The sequence below is a fragment of the Lissotriton helveticus genome, chromosome 11 (assembly GCF_964261635.1).
Source record: "Lissotriton helveticus chromosome 11, aLisHel1.1, whole genome shotgun sequence".
Taxonomy (NCBI): Eukaryota; Metazoa; Chordata; class Amphibia; order Caudata; family Salamandridae; genus Lissotriton; species Lissotriton helveticus.
In genome coordinates this window covers 417,727,496-417,750,497 of record NC_136072.1, presented here as the reverse complement: position 1 = coordinate 417,750,497, position 23,002 = coordinate 417,727,496, and the positions used below count along the sequence as shown (strand labels likewise).

The 23,002-nt window shown below is 46.8% G+C and overlaps 1 protein-coding gene across 2 annotated transcripts in view; it reads left to right on the top strand.

The window, feature by feature from the left end:
* The window catches only part of PPP2R3A (protein phosphatase 2 regulatory subunit B''alpha), a 1,303,908-nt gene that overhangs the window by 702,767 nt on the left and 578,139 nt on the right, over positions 1-23,002 (top strand). For both annotated transcript variants that reach the window (XM_078665893.1, XM_078665894.1), the window contains one exon: positions 1,622-4,501. In XM_078665893.1, the coding sequence (XP_078522019.1) occupies positions 2,402-4,501 (2,100 nt within the window). In that variant the 5' untranslated portion in view covers positions 1,622-2,401. The remainder of the gene's footprint in view (positions 1-1,621; positions 4,502-23,002) is intronic.

Sequence of the window (23,002 nt, the reverse complement as noted above, 5' to 3'; positions counted from 1 at the left end):
GAATAACCATAACAGTGAAAAGGACCAGTGACTGAATGTAGCGTGTTTACGGGAGGTGGATATCAAATGTGATGCTTCGCGTAAATGCTTCGCCCATAGAGTCCCAGTGCTGAGCGATGGGAAGTTTGTATAAGCACGCCCTTTCTTTACTACGTAATTGTGCACTCTCAGACACAGTCATGGGAGTGACGCTTGCCCCAGGTCCGTGCTGTCGGTAAAGTAGTGCCCTTCCAACGTATTGTAATGTGTTGTTTAGCTAGTAATAGGGTCAGGTCCAGAAATGTAGTCAAGGCCATGTACGAGTCAGGGCGAGTAAAAAGTCCCAGTGTCAACTCTTCCTGCAAACTATTCAGTCAATGGCCAGTGACCCAGTGGAGTGGCTCCGTAACCCTCACCCAGTAGCTGGTCAGTGACCCGTACAACCATAAGATTTGAGGTAGGTCTGTGTACTGAGATCGACACCAAGGGCAACGCGAGGGTGCCCCCTGATAAATCTTGAAGAAGCGATGCGGGAGGAGATGCGCTCTATTAAGAATCTTGAACTGGATATACTTAAAAGGCGAATTTCGGGATACTTGATGGAGATATGTTAGAATCAGTTGCCATTTTGAATCATGCACTGGGCGACCTATGTCACCCTTCCACTTCCCCGTAGGGAATTCCTGGCTTGATCCAGCCTTTAATCCTTCTGTGGTCGATACACTGATTACTATTACATCTTATATTCACAACTTCAAAACTGGCATGAAGCGCTGCATAAAGTGTTATTGTTTTTTCCTCTATCTGACTTCCACATTGTGGCTCCAAACTGAATGTAGTCAGGTTATAGCTTATTTATCCTATATTGTCAGTTGGAGATGTATGAATGATATTTTACTCCCTGCACTCAACTCTTCATACTGTTGTGTTGGACAGAATCGTACCAGATACATTGATCCCTTGTAGAATGAGAGTGCAGCAATCTGTTGGTCGCGAGATGGAATCCCTCCTCCTTTGTGAGGTCAGTAAATTGAGTTGCACCTGTTATTTACATTGCTTTAAGCGTTGTATTGAAACAATTTAATAGCGTAATTATTGTGCATTTCTATAAATTATGTCTATGTGGGGGTCATTTTGTTACATATTTCCTCCCACCAATGAACATACTGCACACGTAGAGAGTCTAGTCAAAGGTACTGACAAAAAGCGAGGGTTGAAGCGAAGCTCGAGGATTTGAGTGAGGTGACTGGATTAAATTGGCCGTCACAGATAGTAAACGAGATAGATAGGGCATCATTGAGAGCAGGATGGGGAGGCACACGAGAGAGGAGCTGCGTCCTATATTTACGCTGCCTTTAGGGAGGTGGTGGGTAAAGGAGAACAGAACATATGCTATAGAAGCCCTTTTCTGGCGTGTGGTGTTGCAGTAGCATTCGACAGGCCTTGTGAATGGCTTCTAAATGGAGCCAAAAGGACCAAAATGCAAAAGTATTTTAGAACGTGAACGAGGCCGCATGCATGTTTATTTAGGTATTTTTGCTGAGCACTTGGGCATGGGAGATGTGTGTAATGCAGGCTGACTCACTCTGTTCCAGCGTGTAATGTTTTCCTTTCTTACCTCTCTCTCTCTTTCCGTTTGTAGGATTCTTCGCGTGGGGAGCTCGGCAGACATCTCAATCTGGCCTTTGACGAACTTTGCATCTGTTCAGCACATCTGCGTTGTAGATTAAAGCCCACATGGAAGTTCCTGTCTGTCACCCTGGTCTGCACTTTCACAGAAGACGAAAAGGACGGGATAAACAGTGAAGCCAGGACTTCTGCGTTAGTGAAGAACAGGAAAGTTGTAACCTGGATGCGATTCCTTTTTGTCATTTTTTTTGTGCGCCATGTCTGAGATGTCATTTTGTGATTCTACAAGCCCCCTGGTGAACAGGGTGCTGGCCTGGATTTTGGGAACAGAAGGGTGATGGTGCCTAAAATACAATATACTCAATGCCCGGCAGAGAGGAGCAGTGCATTGCAGCAGCACTAGCGTTCAGCCCATGACGTAGGATCTCCTGACCCCAAGCTGAAAGCCCCCGCTGTGCAGTGACAGCTGTAAACTGACCTCTGAAGCGCACCCCCCGCCCACTGCAATTGTAGCTTGTACAGTCCGGCCAGTGTTTCCTCCCTGTACGGAACCTCGGAGGGGACCTGCTTGGCAGCTGCACAGAGAAGGGGTGCCTGAACCTAAATCGACTTCTTTGAACTGCAAGTCCTCCTCACTAAGTGGGATTTCTTACTGAGCTTGACTGACCTCTATATTTAGGCAAGAAGGGGCATCAGCACGACTGTTTATTTCTGAGGATGACGAAGAAAACACAAGGCCACCTCCAAGGGGGAGGTTTTTAAATGGTTTATCTTCTTTTCTATTTTTTAGGCCATGGCCGCAGCATACAAACTTGTGATTAGCAGCGTGAACTGTTACAATAGTGTTCTGATTGATCGGCGCCGCCAGCATGCTGTGCACTACTGCACCGGGGATTGTAAAGCTTTCATGCATGGCGTGCAGTGCATGGTGGTGCATCATAGCATTTGTGCCCAACTCGTGCAGGCTGTGGATAGCCTGGCACCTGGTGTGCGGAGTGGGGAGTCCAACCAAAGCAGCACAGTCATCGAAAATAGCCTTAATGCAACTGGCATTGAGGACAGCCACCAGGCCCTTCACCCAAGTGCGCCAAGAATCAAAAAAGTATCTTCCGTCCAGGGCATCGGCAACCTGAAAGACATCACCGGGGAAGCCATCAATCTTGCCAGTGGAAAAACCAAAGAATTCTCCTTTGAGAAGATAAAGAGCTCCTCCGGTCATCATGTTACTTTTAGAAAGGGGAGGAAAGTACGCCCTGAATCCTTCAGCAGGAAATCCGCAGACTTTGACCTCCTTTATAGCCACTTCAGCCATGATGAAAACTGCCCTCCATTTAACGTCCTTCATGCTGTGGCCGGGGAGGAGAAAGGACAACTTTCTCGCAGCACTTCACTGGAGCAGAATCTGAACAGCATGGCCTCCTTGTATCTCCAGAACTTCTCAGAAGAGTACCTGATCACCCAGATCCTGGAGAAACACAAACTGGACACTTCTGGTTCTGGGGAGGATATCAAAATGTGCTTGGATATCTTACTCAAGTGCTCAGAGGATCTGAAAAAATGTACTGATATCATAAAGCAATGTATCAAGAAGAAATCTGGGGGAGGCGGCAGTGGTGTGAGCAGCAACGACCAGTTTGTCAACCCAGAGAGGATATACATGAATGTAATGGCAAGGCTATCTTCCTACCTTAAAAAGCTCCCCTTTGAACTTGAGTATGGGCAGACTGGATGCTCTGAACCAAGTGATCTTGCAGAGCTTGTTAATAGCCTGCATGGCTTGCAGTCATCGCCATTCTCTCCAATGTTCGGCCGTGACCAGCCGCCAAAGTATGAGGATGTTGTCCAGTCACCACCACAATTAGGACACCGGCATCCACCTTCTACTGAAACGCAAACTTTGTTGACACCTGATGTGGGTTGCCAGCCATCTATTACAAAACCTACTGAAGTAGCCCCACCTAGCCTGCCTCCAAAACTGAAGCATAGCAATAACCTTCAGTTTCAGCAGAAAAATAGCAGGTCTTCTAACACTACTCTACCTCAGTTGCTAACAGCTCAATCTTCAGAGAATGCCTCCTCCTTCCACTCTCCATCGAGGGGTAATGACATAACGTCTAAGGACTCTTCAGAGTGTCTTTTTATAGAGGAAGACTCTGACCGAGAGAAAGTACTGGGCAAAGAAAGGAGGACAGAGAGAAAAAGTGTTGAGCACTGGACATCTGGGAAGCAAGACCCTTTACGAACAGACAGTACCAGCATCTCATCAGAAGATAAAGGCAAGAACTTAAGGACAAGCGCACTTTCTAATGCAGCTGCCAATTCCTTAGGGAGGGGTACAGCCGAGGAACCCCTTTCTACCAAACCCTGCAAAGGAACAACAAATAATCCTGCCTCCAGCAAAGACCACGAGGAGATAGACAAGTTGCTTCTGGACTTGGAACACTTCTCAAAGAAAATAGAACATACACTAAGGGATGCCCCACTTGCAGGCAGCAGCCTATCAACATCAAAAGGTACTAGTCTGGCTTCAGGGCAGTTACCAGGCTCAACACTTGAGCCTACAACTAAAGCATTAATGCCCTTGGATAAAGGTTCTTTGACAACTTCATCAAGAGCTAAAGAAACAAATGGGCACAAAATGGATGATGAAGACAGAACTCTATTATTGCGTATCTTAGAAAGCATTGAGGATTTTGCCCAGGAGTTAGTGGAATGTCGGGCTGGAACAGGCACCCTATCCAAAGAAAAAGAAGTGATGCAAATCCTGCAAGAAAACTTGTCTCCCACTTCCCCATCTTATCCTGCCACTCTTCCTCAGAACAGCTACAAAGGGCCTGAGGCAAAGGATACTGGTCCTACCCTCCTTATTCAGCAGACCCCAACAGTGATCAAGGTAAGACAGCCTTCTCAAACTTTTTTAGCACTCCACATATGGCAAAATCTGTTTGAAACATGGAATAAATATATGTCCTTGCACATAATAAATGTACTGCATGCTTTCAGCTTGACTGGCAAGTCATCATAAATAGTTTTGATTGCACATTGACATGTGGGAATTCTTATCAGTGTTTTACTTTAATGTGAGTATTCAGTTAGGCGGCATCACCCCAAAAATGACACCTCACTTTTTCTGACAGTTGTGTTTTACCTGTAATCTTCTGAGTTGCTGTACAAGTTGTTTTTATCACAGGTGCTATATTTATGGATTTCACATTTTCTTTGTTTTTTCAGTTATGTTAGAACAACTTGACCCTCTCCACCCGCTCCCAAAACTTTAGCCTTCCCTGAACATAAATCCACGCTTTACAGTGGAAACAACCGAAAACAAAATATCCATAACTTCTCCCACTCCACCAAAATTGCACCCCAACAATGATTTTAAGAGCAGTTCATGAAAACACACACACTTGTGCAACTTGACAGATTGACCTTCTAGGCCCATTAGCTAATAATTCCCTGTAGAACTGTATCTACAGTATTAATCCTTACAGAGAAACCACAGAAAAGTGTCACAGGTTGGAATCTACACGTAAACTCTTACTAACTCTATATACAGTTGTCATTGCGCATTTTACAAACATCTAGATAGTAGTCATGAATCTAGCCAACACTACAAGAACAGCACCATCGTTCCCATGTGCAGAGAAAACCACACACTTCAATGTACACTCGAAACAGACTCCACAGGTTGTTGTCAGATACCCATGTTGCCTCCATTTAAATAGTGTTCAGGGCTGTTCAGTTGAGTTGTAGGGCACATGTTATGCCAAACTATCTCTAGGAGGTGACTTGGCATCCAGGCCAGTAACAACAAAGACATCAAAACTGCAGCCACTTGAACTTTGGTACTAACTTTGACTTTTCCCAGACAGTCAAAGTAAAAACCCATCGGAAACGAATGATTTAGAGAGGTGAAATCTCCATGTCCCAGGAGATGGAAGTACCTGATAAAGATACTGATATTTTAGTCATGGGTCATCGGGTTGAACTGGACTTTTTTCCTTTTGATGAACCTTTTTAGAACCCAGTAGGTGACATATGGGTTGCAACCATCTACAATGCTATTTGAAGGTCACTGCTGAGGAAATATAGTCCAAAGATGAGTGATGCATGGGAAGACCTAATATATTGCCAGTGCTGTTGAATCGTAACATAATAATAGCCACATTAGAGAAAGAGGAAAGAATTCCTTAGCCCATAAGACAAGTACAGAGCAGATAGTCTAAGAGAATGGACAAGACTGTTGAAAAAATATTTGTCATTTTCCGGCTCTGAAAAACAGAAATGCACTGATAACTTTTAATAATACCGGTATTCCATGTACGATTAGGTGGCAAATGTGATTGGACATTTGGCTAAAGTGCTGTGTGGTGATATGGAGTCGTCCAGACATAATATACAGTTTGATGTGAAGTCTGTTGACTATTGCAAGTGGACTGGTTATTTCTTTGCCAATGATGAATTGTTCTCAGCTTCGGTTGTACTGTTTTTCTCTGGGTGTACATTTTATTTGAACGTGCTACTGGATGAATAGAACATATTGGATGTTAGTGTGGATCATACATTAAAGAAACTTAAAGGGCCCAGAATGCCAGCACAGCCTTTAGTGTTTACTCTAACTGCTAACCTCTGATCTCCACGGTAGAGATCGATGACTATAACCAAGTGAGAGACCTACATTTTTAAGGGTTCATTCATTTGTGAGTCCGCCATGATAAATATACCTTCCAGTGACAAATGACTGACTCCACTAAAAACTGTTAGCTACAGTGGAATCTGTGGCTCACAGAAGAGTGATTTGATAACCCTCTCACTGCATTTGATTCTAGGGTAGTGTGATGTAGATCTTTTGGTGGTGAAGGACTACAGTTAAAACTAATTAAAATAGTAGTAAATGTTAAAGTCTTCAGTTCAAGAATGTTCTTTCACATTGCACTCCACGCAAAGCCTAGGACCAGAAGCACTTAGGGGCATATTACCAACAACTAGCGATAATTATCGCTGAGTTGGCTTAGCGGGAATATTTTTATCGCCGCCCTTCACCTGTTCTTATCGCTGAGATACCTTGCAATTAGCAAGGTTTATCGCAGGAGCGATAAAAAACAGGCGAAATGCGTGAATATCGCTGTCAATACAGCGATATTCAGGCATTACCGTGACAATGCTCTTAGCCATGTTATCCACCTCTCATTGGATAACATGGCTAAGAACACGTCAGGGCAGGCGTTAGCTTTTGGAGATATTCGCGCTTAGCGCGAATATTTCCAAAACTACGCCTGTGTTGATCATAGGCGATAGCGACTGTTTTCAGTCGCTGACATTTTGGCACGCCCACTTTGCATGTCATTAGCGATAATTATCGCTGACATGCAAAGCGGGCCCCAAAATGCCCGCTATCGCCTACAAGCTGTCGCTAATTGGTGTTAGCGACAGCTTGGTAATAGGGCAATAAAATTATTGCCGCTTTAGCGGGAAAAGTCCCGCTAATGCGGCGATAATGGCCCTTGGTAATATGCCCCTTAGAGATTAGCTTTTAGAGGAGCTTTCTCAAACGTTCCTGCAGTGGGCTATAGAAGAGGTGTGATGAGCAGAATGGACTGTAGGGTTTTATTAGAAAATCTTAATCCAATAAAGTAGACCGGAAATAGTGAAGACCATTTTAGACCAGAGAGCTCCTAAAACATAAATGATATTGGGAGAGCTCATTGTGATCTCTCTGATACAGATTGGGTGGCATTCCTGGATACACAAGTTGCATATTTACACATCCTGGTTGTTCTTGCTTGTAGGAAACTCATTTCATTTCATTTATTCTTTATTTCGGTTAAAAACAACCATAAAAGATTACACAAAACAGTACAATTATTTCCACAATATATCCTATGGGAATTAAAAACCCAATGCTACATAGTTTATTATAAGGCGAACCTAGATCTAACCAACCAATTTAGCGATGTTCTAGCGGTATTACAAGTTTAATAAATATGAAATAATTAATAAAATCTTGATAAAAACTGATTTGAGGAACAGCTCTTTCGGGACATTCTAAAAAAGAATACCTATGTGAACAAATAAATACCAATAAAATACATTTTTTTTTAAAGGAACCTCACATTGGCCAGAAGGCTCCAGTTGAAGCATGTGCCACTGCCAGAAATGGCCCAGAACCTAAAATAGACGATTCCTTTATTCTTTCTGGGTTAGCCTATGAAGGCTTCAGTTGGTTAGCAAGTCAGATGGGACACTTGGTGCCTGGATTCGTCTTGTATTTCTGGCACATTTTAGTATGAAGAGAGTGACAATTGGTTCAGTGGTTGTAACACTAGAATGGATTTCAGATCTCCTTGTAGTGAAACAGAAGATTTCCCAGGATTTGGTGTGGTGGGTGCAGGGCAAAACCTGATTGAAAGGGCATATGCTGATGCATTCCTTCTAACAGTGTAACAGAGTCTGGATGTGGGTGGCCTTATGTAGCATTCCAAGCATCATCAATGCATTGTTATATTGGAGGTTAAGCAAATCGGGCTGTCTCTTATAGTTTTCTGTCCCCAGTTCAAAGCAAGAAGGGTCTGGTGTTGAAAGACAGTATTGCAAGTGCAATAGAGTGGACTTATTGAACTTGCACAAAATATTTATGAATCTCTGTAAATCAGCAATCCTGATTGGCATCCGCTATTTTGCTGTGGAAAGCTCGGTTCAGGTGGACACTCTTCCAAGGCTTCACACATCTTGACACAAATGGAAATGTCATCCAGATATTGTTACAAAACTCTTCAGTATATAGGAGTATCCACAAGTTGATGTCTTTGTAACTCACCAAAATACAAATTGCCCATTGTTCAGGTCTCTTGAATTTCTGAGATGGGCAACTCTATTCAGGAAGTTTCAGAGGCCAATAACCTTTTGGCTCCATATTACCCAAAAAGGATCTGGTAAACTGATCTCTGGTGTTTGTGAAGGGGAATGTAAGTCTGCCTGAAAGTCTGTTTTACTGGTGTCTGAATAGTATGCAGTTGTATGTGGTTCCTCGGAAAGGTCTTGCTTAGGAGGTGCCTAATGTTATGATGGATACCAGATAAACTATTAACAGACTCCTACATGTATGTAGGTGGTTGAAGTTCTGGACACGGTGTGAGAAAGCGATCTGGATTCACTACTGCTTAATTTTCGAATGTTCTTTGCTATTTATGAATGAAGCTTTCCAGAAGGTAACTTGTAACTGTTATATTGGTGTGTTTTCCATGTTTGGTTTCTCAATAAAATATGTTGACCCTATTTTAAGGGGTTGGTGAAAATGTCGCCCACTTGTGTTGCATCATTGCACAGAGAGACCGTAACCTGGTGTTGTCTCGGGAAAAGGTGCCCTTTGATCTTTCAGACGAGATCTATTTAATCTTTGCCAATCTCTTCTTTTTTATTTTGATTTACTTATTCATTGAAGCCCAAAGATAACATGCATCAGAGGTTTGATCCAAAAAGTACACCTTCCTTCTTGCATCAATGTGATCAGTAATAAAATGATCCTGTACAGGAAAGAGGTGATTGGTATAACATAGCAACGATGCTAGGTTGCGACAAGACAAGTGCTCTGTTAGCTGAATGTGCATGAAAGCGCGGCCATCATGATAATTGCATTGGATGAACTGCTTGACAATAACATTCTGTCGTTCTTTACCAGCTGCATAGAGCTAATACTGGTCATGGTTCACTATTGCCCTAACAACGACGCTGAAATCACTGTCGCACTCGCATTGGTCATTTGCTCCCTACCCTATATATATGGTTTTTTTCTTTCATAATTCTCTGTTACCTGTATGTTTGTCAAAATGCAAATAAAGATATTTTTTTTTTTAAAAAGGTGATTGGTATAACTGAGTGAAATACTTTGGGTTTTGCAGATGTGAGAAATTCACCAAAGATTGGGGATGGCCTGTCTGCCCTATTTATATTGTGTACTCATTTAGAGTGTATGCACTCTTAAGTAGGGCGTATGGTACATCTACCTAATCTTTTACAGATGTACTGCATTATTCAAACTATACATAACACCCTAAGTCTGGTCTAGGTGCTAGTCTTAACCAGAAGGCCAGTCTGTCATCTGTTCTGCCTATTGGCTACAGACTAGCACACTTTTTTGAGATACCAAACCGACCGAAAATGTGCCGATGTGATTCCTAAAGTCAGCTTACGTTTGAGAAAAATAGAGGGAAAATAAACCCCTCTTTGGTACATGACAAGTCTAATGAGACACTGCTAATTTGCAGTTGTATAAAGGGCATGCAGTCTGAAACTGACTCTGGGTGGGAGTGTGGACTATCTTTCTTATCTCCCTATAGAGAAGTAATTTTAAATAAAATGCAAGTGGAACTCTCCCACTGTGTTTTTGACGCTATTGACAACTGTTTGGGAAACTTGGCCCCCTAGCTGTTGTGTGCATCGATAACCATATTGAGCACTAAGAAAGCTGTCGTGTGCAAAAAGACTAAAGTAGCCAAATGTATTAGTTTTGCATTATTCCACTTTGCTGCTTTTGTGGCAGCTTCAACGAGCTTTGGACAGTTGCAAATGGAAACTATTCATGACCAATGTGGGTTTCTGAATAATGGTGATGTGGATTCTTTCATGAATATTGAATAGGAAAACTCTTGGAAAGGAGTTAGCGCTTAAAGATTCTTATGTCGGTAAATAGTGAATTTAAAGGGGACTTTAGAAACAAGCATTTGCAATGCAATAGGTCTCGCAGTTACACAAGTTTAAGCTATTGGCATTGTAAATGACAATGTCTTTTATTTATCTTTTAAAACGAAAATAAAAGGCATTGTTATTTTCAACGTCAATAGCTCAAGACTACTCGGAGCTCTGCAGTGGAAACATTAACTCACCGAGCATTCTCACTGGGTGTGTTATCCCGACGTGGGTTACACACAGAATAATGCAACAGCTGCATTTACCCCTCAGGCATCTTACTGGCATTGGAACTTGTAACCTGTGGGTTACCTTAAATATCTCTGCTATAGGTGCATGTATCCCCTCCGCTATCTTACTGGAATTGTAATTTGTGACCTACGGGTTAGCTTGAAGACAACTGCAGCACGTGCATTTATCAATTCAGGTATTTTACTGGTATGAAGCTGTAACCTGTGGGTTTGCTTAAGTATCTCTGCTACAGGTGCATTTACCCCATCCGCTATCTTACTGGTATTTGAACCTGCGGCCTGTATCTTAGCTCATCCAGTGCATCGAGCCCTGTAGCTCTTATTATTTCGAAACAGTAATGTTACTGGGGTGGAATCTGCCATTTGCAGGTTATTTACCGCCATGGCGTATTCACTCACAAATCTTCTTTACTCTAACCTGGAACCTGTGGCTACATTTTATTCACATAGCTCCGCAACTGGTGCATTAACCCTACAGCTATCGTCATGCTAGAACACTTGACTTGTAGGCAACGTACGCTGTGCGCACAGACCAGCATTACTTGAATCAGAACACATGAAACACGAGTTACAAAATAAACAAGTAAAGCAAACGGTCCACTAACCACCTTGGCCACTTTGATGAGATCAGAAAAAATGCGCTGAAATTTGCAGAGATCTCAGCCCGCGGTGCATTATCCCACTGTGTTGTTGTCGCATATATGGAACTCTTGCCACAGAGCTTTGCAGTGGACGCACGTTGCACCAAGGCATCTCTCGAACCCAAGAGCAGACTGCCTCTCGGAGGCGCCAAATGGCCCCAATCTGTGGCCAATGGACCGCTCTGTGCAGCCCCGGGCAACCCTTGCGTCGACACCGACTGAAAAAACATACGCATCATGGCTGTGCCGGGCCGCCGCGCTGCCCGCGACGACCCGGAAGCGGTTGGGAAGCCGGCCAATGCCAGCGCGGCCCCAACCGGAAGTCCCGCCCCATCGCAGCGAGAGAGAGCTGCCCGAGGAGCCACGAAGGCTCCGCATTGAGTCCCGGTCCCGAGATGGGGGACTGGGTGAAGAGCGGCCGGGCGCATGGGTAAGGCGGGGCTCTCATGTGGTGAGAGAGCCCCGCAAAGCGCTACCGCCACCCGGGAGAAGGAGCCGCCGCCGTGCACCGCCAGAACAGGTAAGTTGAGTGAGAGGAGGGGTGAGTGGGGGTGGGGTGTATGCGTGCGTGTGTGTGTGTCTGTTTGAGTGTGTTTGTGCGTGCGTCTGTCTGTCTGTCTGTGTGCGCGTGTGTATGTTTAAGGGGGGGTGCGTGTGTATATGCAGTGTGTGGATGCCTTTGTTTGTGCGCATGCGTGAGTGACGACGTGCGCGCTCACGAGGTGCAATCTCCAGCAGGAGACGCTCGTGACAGTCTGCTGTGCTGTCCACATTCCCCCGGAATCCCTGCAAAGTGGCGACATAAGTAGTCTCGCTAGACAGCAAAAAGCTTCGCTTTTTGCTTTCGTCTAGGCGAGACCTAAAAATGAAGGACCTCGGCTATAGTAAGAAGAAAGGTTGAATTCATGATGTACTTAGTGTAATGCATCATACCTTGAATAACAGTCTCAGAGTACATTACAAAACAGCTACTGGCATAATGGATAATTACCATGCTAATTGGCAATTATATAGGTCACACGTTGACATTACAGTGCCACTTTATAGGCCGAGGTTTGACTTTCCAAAAGTCTATATTGCAGATCAAAGGCTTTTTAATTTTAACAGGAGTGTGTACGAAGTAGAGTAAATAGGTCAGTTTTAGTAGGGTTGTTTTGGTGGGTGAGATCTGAGGCCTCCAATCAAATTGCTTACATATGTCCTTGATTTAGTAAAGGTGCTGATGAATTGACTGAGACAAGGTTGACGTAGTGGTGTCCTCTATCTAATAAAGGGTTCAAAAGGGACCAATATCAAAGTGGCACGTGTAACTGGAGTGAAATACTTAATTAGGGTTCTGTCTGGATATGCTATGACCTGAGGGAAGTTATCTCAGAAAAGACCGTAAAGTTAATAGCCAACTTTAGTGAGCAATGATACCTATAATCTGAGTTCAGCTACAACCAGCTAGGACGGACAGGTGCCATGAAGTGCCATAGGAGCCCCTGAACTAAGGATAATCCTTGGATTTTTTAGTGGATACATTAGTTGCTGTCTGGAAAGAAAGTCCACACGTGTTACAATAATTACAATTCGAAGAGATTTCCAGAGTTGGTGAAGTGAATACTGCTGGTTCTGAGCTGCCTTGGTAGCCCCAAGGTGACATTGCAGGAGGATGAATTGCTTGTGAGGACTCTGATGAAGAGTATCTTGATTTACTTTTTTGTAACAATTTTTATTGTTTTCAATAAAGTAAGATAAACCCAACACATTACCAGTGTTGTGTTTATTTCCATGAAATTTAAACAGACGTAATATTGTCTTCAGTCAGTACTCCCGCTCCTATCATATCATTGGTGTGTGACATCCACGTATGAATTCATCCTCATTCCCAGCTCATCTGGCCATCCTCACATTCTTTAGCCCAATCACATCGCCTGTTTTTATAGTATCGAACGCACAGCTCAGCCGTATAGCTATTCTCTTAGCTTCATATTAAGTCATGTATGTCTCACCATCTACCTCACACCTTTCTAACATTTAATGGGCAGCCTCGGCTCCCACACACCTGATGGACATGCACTAATCCATATTACCACATGGGTCTGAACCTGGCATATGTTGGTCACCCAAAGTCTTCTAATGCCACGTCTAGCGGCCACCAGTCCAAACTCACAGAACAGTTTTTTGTATTTTGGGGGTAATCGGTCTCCCCAGACTCTTAATAGCATACATTTAGCGTCCTACTCAAGATGCTTTTCTGCAGTATTTGACAGGTGTTCACTTACCCTGCACAAAAATCAAGTACATTTTGGTCACTCCCGTGATGTGTGGGCGATGGTTGCCTTGTCACTGCATCCTTTCAGTCAGAGGTCTGTCTGTAAAAGATAAAATTTAAGTTGCATCCTGGTGTAGTGAAATGAAAAAATTTAATTAAATGAAAAAGGATTTATAATAAGCGCATGGCTGCCCGGGAGCGTCCCAGCGCTAGTGAGTGAGCGGGTGGGGGAGATGGATTTTACGGGAAGAGCCAGGTCTTCAGGAGTCTACAGAAGGAGAGAAGGTTGGGTTCAGCGCGAATGGCAAGGGGCAAGGAGTTCCATATCTGATGCAATAGCTTGACTTGTACGAGTTGGAAACCTGCCCTAATGGCTGTGTTCCTTGAAATCCATGTTGCTTAATCCTACTCTCCACAAGTCCACTTTTCCATTTTGGCTGAGGCCCACTCCACTTCTCCCTCGTCCCAATCATTTTATCCAGTACATTTTTTAGGTTTTGCCTGGCGAAAAGATGCGCTCTGCGCATCTTTTTCGCGCAGGCGAAAACCTAATGAGAACTGTAGTGTGGGTTTGGGTCGGCCCTCGTCATTCATTGGCTGGCTCCATAAATGGAGCCTAGCCATTGGACGAGGGGCCTGTCCGTCAATGCCGGACCAGATTCGGGGGCGTTCCCGAGATTCTTTGGCTTTTGCCGACGTCACGCTACGTCAGCCGAAAGCCGATTCTCGGGAAAGCCCCCGAATCTGGTAAGGCACTAGTGGCACCCCGAGCGCTCTGCCGCCTCCTACTACGGTGCAAACGCTGCCTCCCTGATTGCCGCCGCTGCCCGGGGCCGAGAATAACATGAGGACCTCGCCGGGGCCGCGGAGAGCAAGAACGAAGGAGCTGCCCTCCCATTGGCTGAGGCGGTCGAGCCCCCTCAGTGCCGCCGCGCTAGGAGTGGTTCTCGAGCCGCCGCGTCATCGCTGGAGCCGTGCTGCGATTGGCCGCAGCTTCGGTCCGGGATTGAGGGCACCCGCCTTCACTTTCAAATTCCCCCGTGAGACATCAGCCCAAAAACACGATGATAAAAGAAGTTGGTCGTTTGTTGTAAGGCATTGATTGCGCACAGAAGCTGAGACTTATTTATGACGATAATAATAGATTGTAAACGTGGCTGTTTTATTAATATGTCCTAACATTCACACTATTAGCCTGGATGTGAATATATCCCAGTTCGTGCACGTTTCTGCCGTAAGTGCCCGTTTCACGTGTGCGTTCGGGTGCGTCTGGTTTCACAAGCACACACTTCTCTTTCATCCCGCAAGTGATGGACGGGTCATGTCCCGGCTCTGCCTGTGGTGTGAGGTGTCCGTCCGGGGGCTCCCAGCGTCTCGAGAGAGGTGGAAAGTAAACCTTGCCCCACTTCAGGCAAGGAGTGAGTGGCCCTTCAGCCGAGGAGCTTTTACTGCCGGCGGTTACAGTATTACATCTTGTGTGGTCACAAACAGCTTCCGTGTTGGACGTGTGGAGAATAGGAGGCAGGCGTCAGAATGCGTGGGTTTGCACCAACTTTGCCTTATTGCGTCGAGTTTCAATGCGGTTAATGTAATTTTGCAGCCACCTTCGCACGCACAGACTCGTGCAAAAAATGCGAACATTTTACATGCGGGCAAAAGTGCAAAAGCAACACCTTTACTGACAGAACAGTGCATTAGGTTTGGTGCAAATATTGATGTAAATGTACACGGGCACCAATGCTATCCCATGTAATCAGACCATTGCGGCACCCGGCAGGTGCACTGTGTCCCGCGTGCGGGCGTGGATGCGGCGAGTGCATCCAGGCTATGTGGGGTGAGAGAACACATCATGGACTGAAATGGGGTAAGAGTTTAGGTGTTTATAGTCAACATGTGAAATAATATTTATGTTGTCAGTTCTGTGGTATTCAATTGGCTATGACACTTTCTGGGTTCATTTTACGCCCGTTTTCTGACCAGAGTAATCCAGTAGCGTCCAGTGGAACACGTACCTGCAAAAGAAGCAGAAAAACCTCGGAGAAAAAAGATAACCACTAAAATGTAGGCCGAGTAGTTCTTAAACTGTAATTTAGGTCACATTCAGCACAAACACACGTCAGACGTAGTCCAAAAAGAACATCCTTAAACTTACTTCCCCCAAGGCTCAAGTCGCTGCGTATATTATTTCATATTTCTACTTGAGGTACCGTTGTATACCACGCCTTAAAAAACATAATTTCGTCGGAAAACACTATATGATCACTGATTTCGTTATAGAATGTTTACAGCTACATTTTATTTTATTTATTCTCTGGCAAACCCATCTTTCTCTCTTCTCTATATCTCCCTCTCCTTTTTGCTCTCTCTTCCTTCTCCCTCCTGCCCCCTATTCCATCTGCTCTCTCTCTCCTTCCTTCTTGCTCCCTCTCTATCATGCTTCTCTCTCCTGCACTCTCTCTTTTTTTTCTTTTAACTCTTTATCTTTCTCTCTTTTCTTTCTTTTCCTCTTTCCAACCCTCTCCGTGTTCCTCTTCCTCCCTATCCATCATTCTTCTCTCTATCTCTATCTCCATCTCCTTTATGCTTTCTTTTCCCTCTGTTGTCCCTCTCCCTCCTGCTCCCTCTTCCATCTGCTCTCTCTCTCTCCCTCCTTCTTGCTTATGCCTTACCTCCTACCTTCCTTTTACTTCCTGCTTTCTCTCTCTCCTGTTCTTACTCCCGCGTCCTCTCTCCATCTCCCTCCTCATCTTGGCTTCTTTCTATCTTTTACTCTTTCTGTTTTCTGCCTTCTCACTCCATTCTGCCCTTACTTTTCTTCCTGCCTTCCCTCTCTCTTGATCTCTCTCTCATGCGTCCTCTCTCCTCCTCCTTATCTATCATGCTTCTCTCTCTTGCACTCTCTCGTGTGCCTTTCCTCTCTATTTGCCTTCTCTCACTCTCTTCTTTCAGTCACCAACTCTCTCTCCTTCTTTTCTTGCACTCTCTATTTTCCTATTGCCCTTTCTTTGCCCCTCTCTCCTTTTTCACCTCTCTCTTCTTCCTACCCTTCATTTCCATCTCTCCATTTCTCTCTCCTTCTTGTCTTTCTTCACAATTAACTCTGAGGGCCTGATGTACATTGCCAGACAAGGGGGGGGGGGCTCTCTGTGTGTGGGCGGGGGGCTCTCTCTGTGTGTGGGGGGGGCTTTCAGTGTGTGGGGGAGGGTCTCTCAGTGTGTGGGGGAGGGGCTCTCAGTGTGTGGGGGAGGCTCTCAGTGTGTGGGGGGGCTCTCAGTGTGTGGGGGGCTCTCAGTGTGTGGGGGGGCTCTCAGTGTGTGGGGGAGGCTCGCAGTGTGTGGAGAAGGCTTGCAGTGTGTGGAGGGAGCTCGCAGTGTGTGTGGGGGGGCTCGCAGTGTGTGGGGGGGCTCGCAGTGTGGGGGGGCTCTCTGTGTGTGGGCGGGGGGCTCTCTGTGTGTGTGGGGGAGGGGCTCTCAGTGTGTGGGGGAGGCTCTCAGTGTGTGGGGGGGCTCTCAGTGTGTGGGGGGGGCTCTCAGTGTGTGGAGGGAGCTCGCAGTGTGTGGAGAAGGCTTGCAGTGTGTGGAGGGAGCTCGCAGTGTGTGCGGGGGGGCTCGCAGTGTGTGGGGGGGCTCGCAGTGTGTGGGGGGGCTCGTAGTGTGTGGGCGGGGCTCTGTGTGGGTGTGTGTTGGGGGGGCTCTCTGTAGGTGTATGTGGGTGTCATTTGCGAAAGATAAAGCTAGTGGCATTGCAAATGACAATGCCAATTATTTATGTTAAAAAAAAACAAATAAAAATAATGTCAAGAGCATTGCCAATAGCTCAAACTTTAACAAAGGCAAAACCATTGCATTGTAAATGCTTGTTACTGGCGTCTTACATACCTGCAAATGCATTTTCCGCCTGAGAGGTTCTTTTGGTGCCATTTTTCCAGTGGCAAGAAATCCTTTAAGTCTCATAACAACACCCTATACCTATTCCTTGGAATTCACAATTGCATGCATTTAAAAACGTAAGACTTTTCCAGAGTCTACTGCTCGCTCAGTTGTTAACAGGTTTTTATTACCCCACTGCCTCCTATGTCTCACACTGTGGAGAATCCTATAATGTCCCACTTGCGAACCCCTGACATGATCTTGTGTTCCCCCCGGATATGACTGGCGCCAGATGAGTCAGCCTTGAAGCCCATTGTCTTAACTAACTGTGGATGCTTTTTAGGTCGGGCCTGGGCAGCGCATGCGCTGCTCTGCAAGTTATGCTGTATTCTGCCCATATTTTTAATTGCCTTGTATCATTGTCCTTTGCAAATGCTGGCTTCCGATTTGTTAATAGGCCTGTTAGGTCCTCCTTAGTACCTCCTTGTCTTCATTTGTAAACCTACATGAGGACTGGACCTTTTACTTCTGTTGTTCGTCAGTATGTCTTAGTCAGTCTGAAAAATACACACAGATGATGTGCGGAATGCAGAGCAAATCAAACATTCACCCCCAATCAATATATCTGGTTTAAATCTATTGTTGTTTTGCTCACCGTGCCACCCCAGTTGAGACCCAGCATATGCAAACCAGTCTTGACCCTGTGCCTCATGGGAACAGTCCAGCCAGAACTGCCAATCCAGGTCCTCCCTTCCTTTTGCTTTTATTTTGTCTGTAAGCACTATTTTCTTTAATTAGTTTCCCCTACTTTAGACACGACATGCTTTCCTGCAACATTCAGCATGCCATGATCGCTTTCACGTTCCAAGCAGCCTGGGACAATGGCGACCACTTCTTTGAAATGAAATAGGTCTCGCATTTACAAGAGTTTGCGCTATTGGCATTGTAAATGACAATGCCATTTATTTATGTGTTAATTATCAAAACAGATAAATTAAAGGCATTGTCATTTACAATGCCAATAGCTTAAACTCTAGCAAATGCGAGGCCTATTGCATTGCAAATGCTTTTTGCATCTGTGTATCTAGGACTTGGTGGGGCAGAGGAGAAATTAGGAAATTGTCCTGCATCCAGATGAGGATTGCAGTGAAGTCTCGCAAGGTTAGGAGGGCTTTTGCGTGTGCTATTAGTGTCCAGTCAACCGAGGTTAGTACACTGAGAGAGGTTCCATTTAAACATGAAGCAAAACAGTAGTGCGTGAGAGGTTTGTTTTTAGGTCTCGGCAACGAGAACTATTGTTGTTGAGTAAGCTCGCAAGGGAGTACAAAGCGGTGCACGAGCCGACCAGGGTCTGTGGACGCGCACACACAAAGGCAGGCAGGCAGGCACACACCAGACACACACAGACAGACACACACACGCACACACACACTCCCTCTCTGCCCACTCCCTCTCTGCCGCCCCCCCCCCCTCTCTACCCCCACTCACCGGGCTCTTTCCCTCTGCAGCGGGTCAGTCATGGCAGCAGGCAGGCTCGGTGTCTTCTCCGGCGATCTTCAGCTGATGTGCACGCTCACGCTGCGTCTCCTGCGCGCCCACCACGCTGTTTCGCGCCCGTTGATCCTCAGCTTGTGATTACTACTCCTTCTAACCCGGATTCTAAATTACTATTTCTTGGTTCTCTAACTCCACTCTGTTGATTCGTAATAAACTGATATTCAGCACATTTCACAGTCTCGCTTTTGCTTCTCATAAATACAATAAGATTATTTTAAGCAATGTCTACCCTTCTTTTGGTTCTGTGCCTATTATGCTTCGGACTATAGAGTTTTAGAAAGTGTGGTGGAAGATTCCATGATATCAGTGGTGTGCACAGTGCAGAGTGAGTGTGCAGAGTAGTGAGTGCAGAGTAGTGAGTGCAGAGTAGTGAGTGCAGAGTAGTGAGTGCAGAGTAGTGAGTGCAGAGTGTGAGTGCAGAGTGAGTGGGCAGAGTGAGTGTGCAGAGTGAGTGTGCAGAGTAGTGAGTGCAGAGTGAGTGTGCGCGCAGAGTAGTGAGTGCGCAGAGTAGTGAGTGCGCAGAGTAGTGAGTGCGCAGAGTAGTGAGTGCGCAGAGTAGTGAGTGCGCAGAGTAGTGAGTGCGCAGAGTAGTGAGTGCAGAGTAGTGAGTGCAGAGTAGTGAGTGCAGAGTAGTGAGTGCAGAGTAGTGAGTGCAGAGTAGTGAGTGCAGAGTAGTGAAGGTGTGAGTGCAGAGTAGTGAGTGCAGAGTAGTGAGTGCAGAGTAGTGAGTGCAGAGTAGTGAGTGCAGAGTGAGTGGGCAGAGAGTGTGCTGAGTAGTGAGTGCAGAGTGAGTGTGCAGAGTAGTGAATGCAGAGTGAGTGTGCGCGCAGAGTAGTGAGTGCAGAGGAGTGAGTGCGCAGAGTAGTGAGTGCACAGAGTAGTGAGTGCGCAGAGTAGTGAGTGCGCAGAGTAGTGAGTGCACAGAGTAGTGAGTGCGCAGAGTAGTGAGTGCAGAGTAGTGAGTAGTGAGTGCAGAGTAGTGAGTGCAGAGGAGTGAGTGCAGAGGAGTGAGTGGTGAGTAGTGAGTGCAGAGTAGTGAGTGCAGAGTAGTGAGTGCAGAGTAGTGAGTGCAGAGTAGTGAGTGCAGAGTAGTGAGTGCTGAGTGCAGAGTAGTGAGTGCAGAGTAGTGAGTAGTGAGTGCAGAGTAGTGAGTGCAGAGTAGTGAGTAGTGAGTGCAGAGTAGTGAGTGCAGAGTAGTGAGTGCAGAGTAGTGAGTGCAGAGTAGTGAGTGCAGAGTAGTGAGTGCAGAGTAGTGAGTGCAGAGTAGTGAGTGCAGAGTAGTGAGTGCAGAGTAGTGAGTGCAGAGTAGTGAGTGCAGAGTGAGTGGGCAGAGAGTGTGCTGAGTAGTGAGTGCAGAGTGAGTGTGCAGAGTAGTGAGTGCAGAGTGAGTGTGCAGAATAGTGAGTGCAGAGTAGTGAGTGCAGAGTAGTGAGTAGTGAGTGCAGAGTAGTGAGTGCAGAGTAGTGAGTAGTGAGTGCAGAGTAGTGAGTGCAGAGTAGTGAGTGCAGAGTGCAGAGTAGTGAGTGCAGAGTAGTGAGTAGTGAGTGCAGAGTAGTGAGTAGTGAGTGCAGAGTAGTGAGTGCAGAGTAGTGAGTAGTGAGTGCAGAGTAGTGAGTGCACATTAGTGAGTGCAGAGTGCAGAGTAGTGAGTGCAGAGTAGTGAGTAGTGAGTGCAGAGTAGTGAGTGCAGAGTAGTGAGTAGTGAGTGCAGAGTAGTGAGTGCAGAGTAGTGAGTGCAGAGTAGTGAGTGCAGAGTAGTGAGTGCAGAGTAGTGAGTGCAGAGTAGTGAGTGCACATTAGTGAGTAGTGAGTGCAGAGTAGTGAGTAGTGAGTGCAGAGTGCAGAGTTGTGAGTGCAGAGTGCAGAGTTGTGAGTGCAGAGTGCAGAGTAGTGAGTGCAGAGTGCAGAGTAGTGAGTGCAGAGTAGTGAGTGCAGAGTAGTGAGTGCAGAGTAGTGAGTGCAGAGTAGTGAGTGCAGAGTAGTGAGTGCAGAGTAGTGAGTAGTGAGTGCAGAGTGCAGAGTTGTGAGTGCAGAGTGCAGAGTTGTGAGTGCAGAGTGCAGAGTTGTGAGTGCAGAGTGCAGAGTAGTGAGTGCAGAGTAGTGAGTGCAGAGTAGTGAGTGCAGAGTAGTGAGTGCAGAGTGCAGAGTAGTGAGTGCAGAGTAGTGAGTAGTGAGTGCAGAGTAGTGAGTGCACATTAGTGAGTGCAGAGTGCAGAGTAGTGAGTGCAGAGTAGTGAGTAGTGAGTGCAGAGTAGTGAGTGCAGAGTAGTGAGTAGTGAGTGCAGAGTAGTGAGTAGTGAGTGCAGAGTAGTGAGTGCAGAGTAGTGAGTGCAGAGTAGTGAGTGCATAGTGAGTGCAGAGTAGTGAGTGCAGAGTGCAGAGTAGTGAGTGCAGAGTAGTGAGTGCAGAGTGCAGAGTAGTGAGTGCAGAGTAGTGAGTGCAGAGTGCAGAGTAGTGCAGTGCAGGTGAGTGCAGTGCAGGTATGTGCAGTGCAGGTGAGTGCAGTGCAGGTATGTGCAGTGCAGTGCAGGTGAGTGCAGTGCAGGTATGTGCAGTGCAGTGCAGGTGAGTGCAGTGCAGGTATGTGCAGTGCAGTGCAGGTGAGTGCAGTGCAGGTATGTGCAGTGCAGTGCAGGTGAGTGCAGTGCAGGTATGTGCAGTGCAGTGCAGGTGAGTGCAGTGGAGTGCAGTGCAGTGCAGGTGAGTGCAGTGCAGTGCAGGTGAGTGCAGTGCAGGTCAGAGCAGTGCAGTGCAGGTCAGAGCAGTGCAGTGCAGGTGAGTGCAGGTGAGTGCAGTGCAGTGCAGGTGAGTGCAGTGCAGTGCAGGCGAGTGCAGTGCAGTGCAGTGGAGTGCAGGCGAGTGCAGTGCAGGTGAGTGCAGTGCAGTGAAGTGCATGCGAGTGCAGTGCAGGTGAGTGGAGTGCAGTGGAGTGCAGTGGAGTGCAGTGGAGTGCAGGTGAGTGCAGTGCAGGTGAGTGCAGTGCAGGTGAGTGCAGTGCAGGTGAGTGCAGGTGAGTGCAGTGCAGGTGAGTGCAGTGCAGGTGAGTGCAGTGCAGTGCAGGTGAGTGCAGGTGAGTGCAGTGCAGGTGAGTGCAGTGCAGGTGAGTGCAGTGCAGTGCAGGTGAGTGCAGTGCAGGTGAGTGTAGTGCAGTGCAGGTGAGTGCAGTGCAGGTGAGTGCAGTGCAGTGAAGGTGAGTGCAGTGCAGTGCAGGTGAGTGCAGTGCAGGTGAGTGCAGTGCAGGTGAGTGCAGTGCAGGTGAGTGCAGTGCAGGTGAGTGCAGTGCAGTGCAGGCGAGTGCAGTGCAGGCGAGTGCAGTTCAGGTGAGTGCAGTGCAGGTGAGTGCAGTGCAGGCGAGTGCAGTGCGGGCAGTGCAGGCGAGTGCAGTGCAGTGCAGGTGAGTGCAGTGCAGTGCAGGTGAGTGCAGTGCAGGGCAGGTGAGTGCAGGGCAGGTGAGTGCAGTGCAGTGCAGGTGAGTGCAGTGCAGGTGAGTGCAGTGCAGTGCAGGTGAGTGCAGTGCAGGTGAGTGCAGTGCAGTGCAGGTGAGTGCAGTGCAAGTGAGTGCAGTGCAGGTGAGTGCAGTGCAGGTGAGTGCAGTGCAGGTGAGTGCAGTGCAGGTGAGTGCAGTGCAGGTGAGTGCAGTGCAGGTAAGTGCAGTGCAGGTGAGTGCAGTGCAGTGCAGTGCAGGTGCGTGCAGTGCAGTGCAGGTGAGTGCAGTGCAGGTGAGTGCAGTGCAGTGCAGGTGAGTGCAGGGCAGGTGAGTGCAGTGCAGGTGAGTGCAGTGCAGTGCAGGTGAGTGCAGTGCAGGTGAGTGAAGTGCAGTGCAGGTGAGTGCAGTGCAGGTGAGTGCAGTGCAGGTGAGTGCAGTGCAGTGCAGTGCAGGTGAGTGCAGTGCAGGTGAGTGCAGTGCAGGTGAGTGAAGTGCAGTGCAGGTGAGTGAAGTGCAGTGCAAGTGAGTGCAGTGCAAGTGAGTGCAGTGCAGTGCAGTGCAGGTGAGTGAAGTGCAGGTGAGTGCAGTGCAAGTGAGTGCAGTGCAGGTGAGTGCAGTGCAAGTGAGTGCAGTGCAGGTGAGTGCAGTGCAGTGCAGGTGAGTGCAGTGCAGTGCAGGTGAGTGCAGTGCAGTGCAGGTGAGTGCAG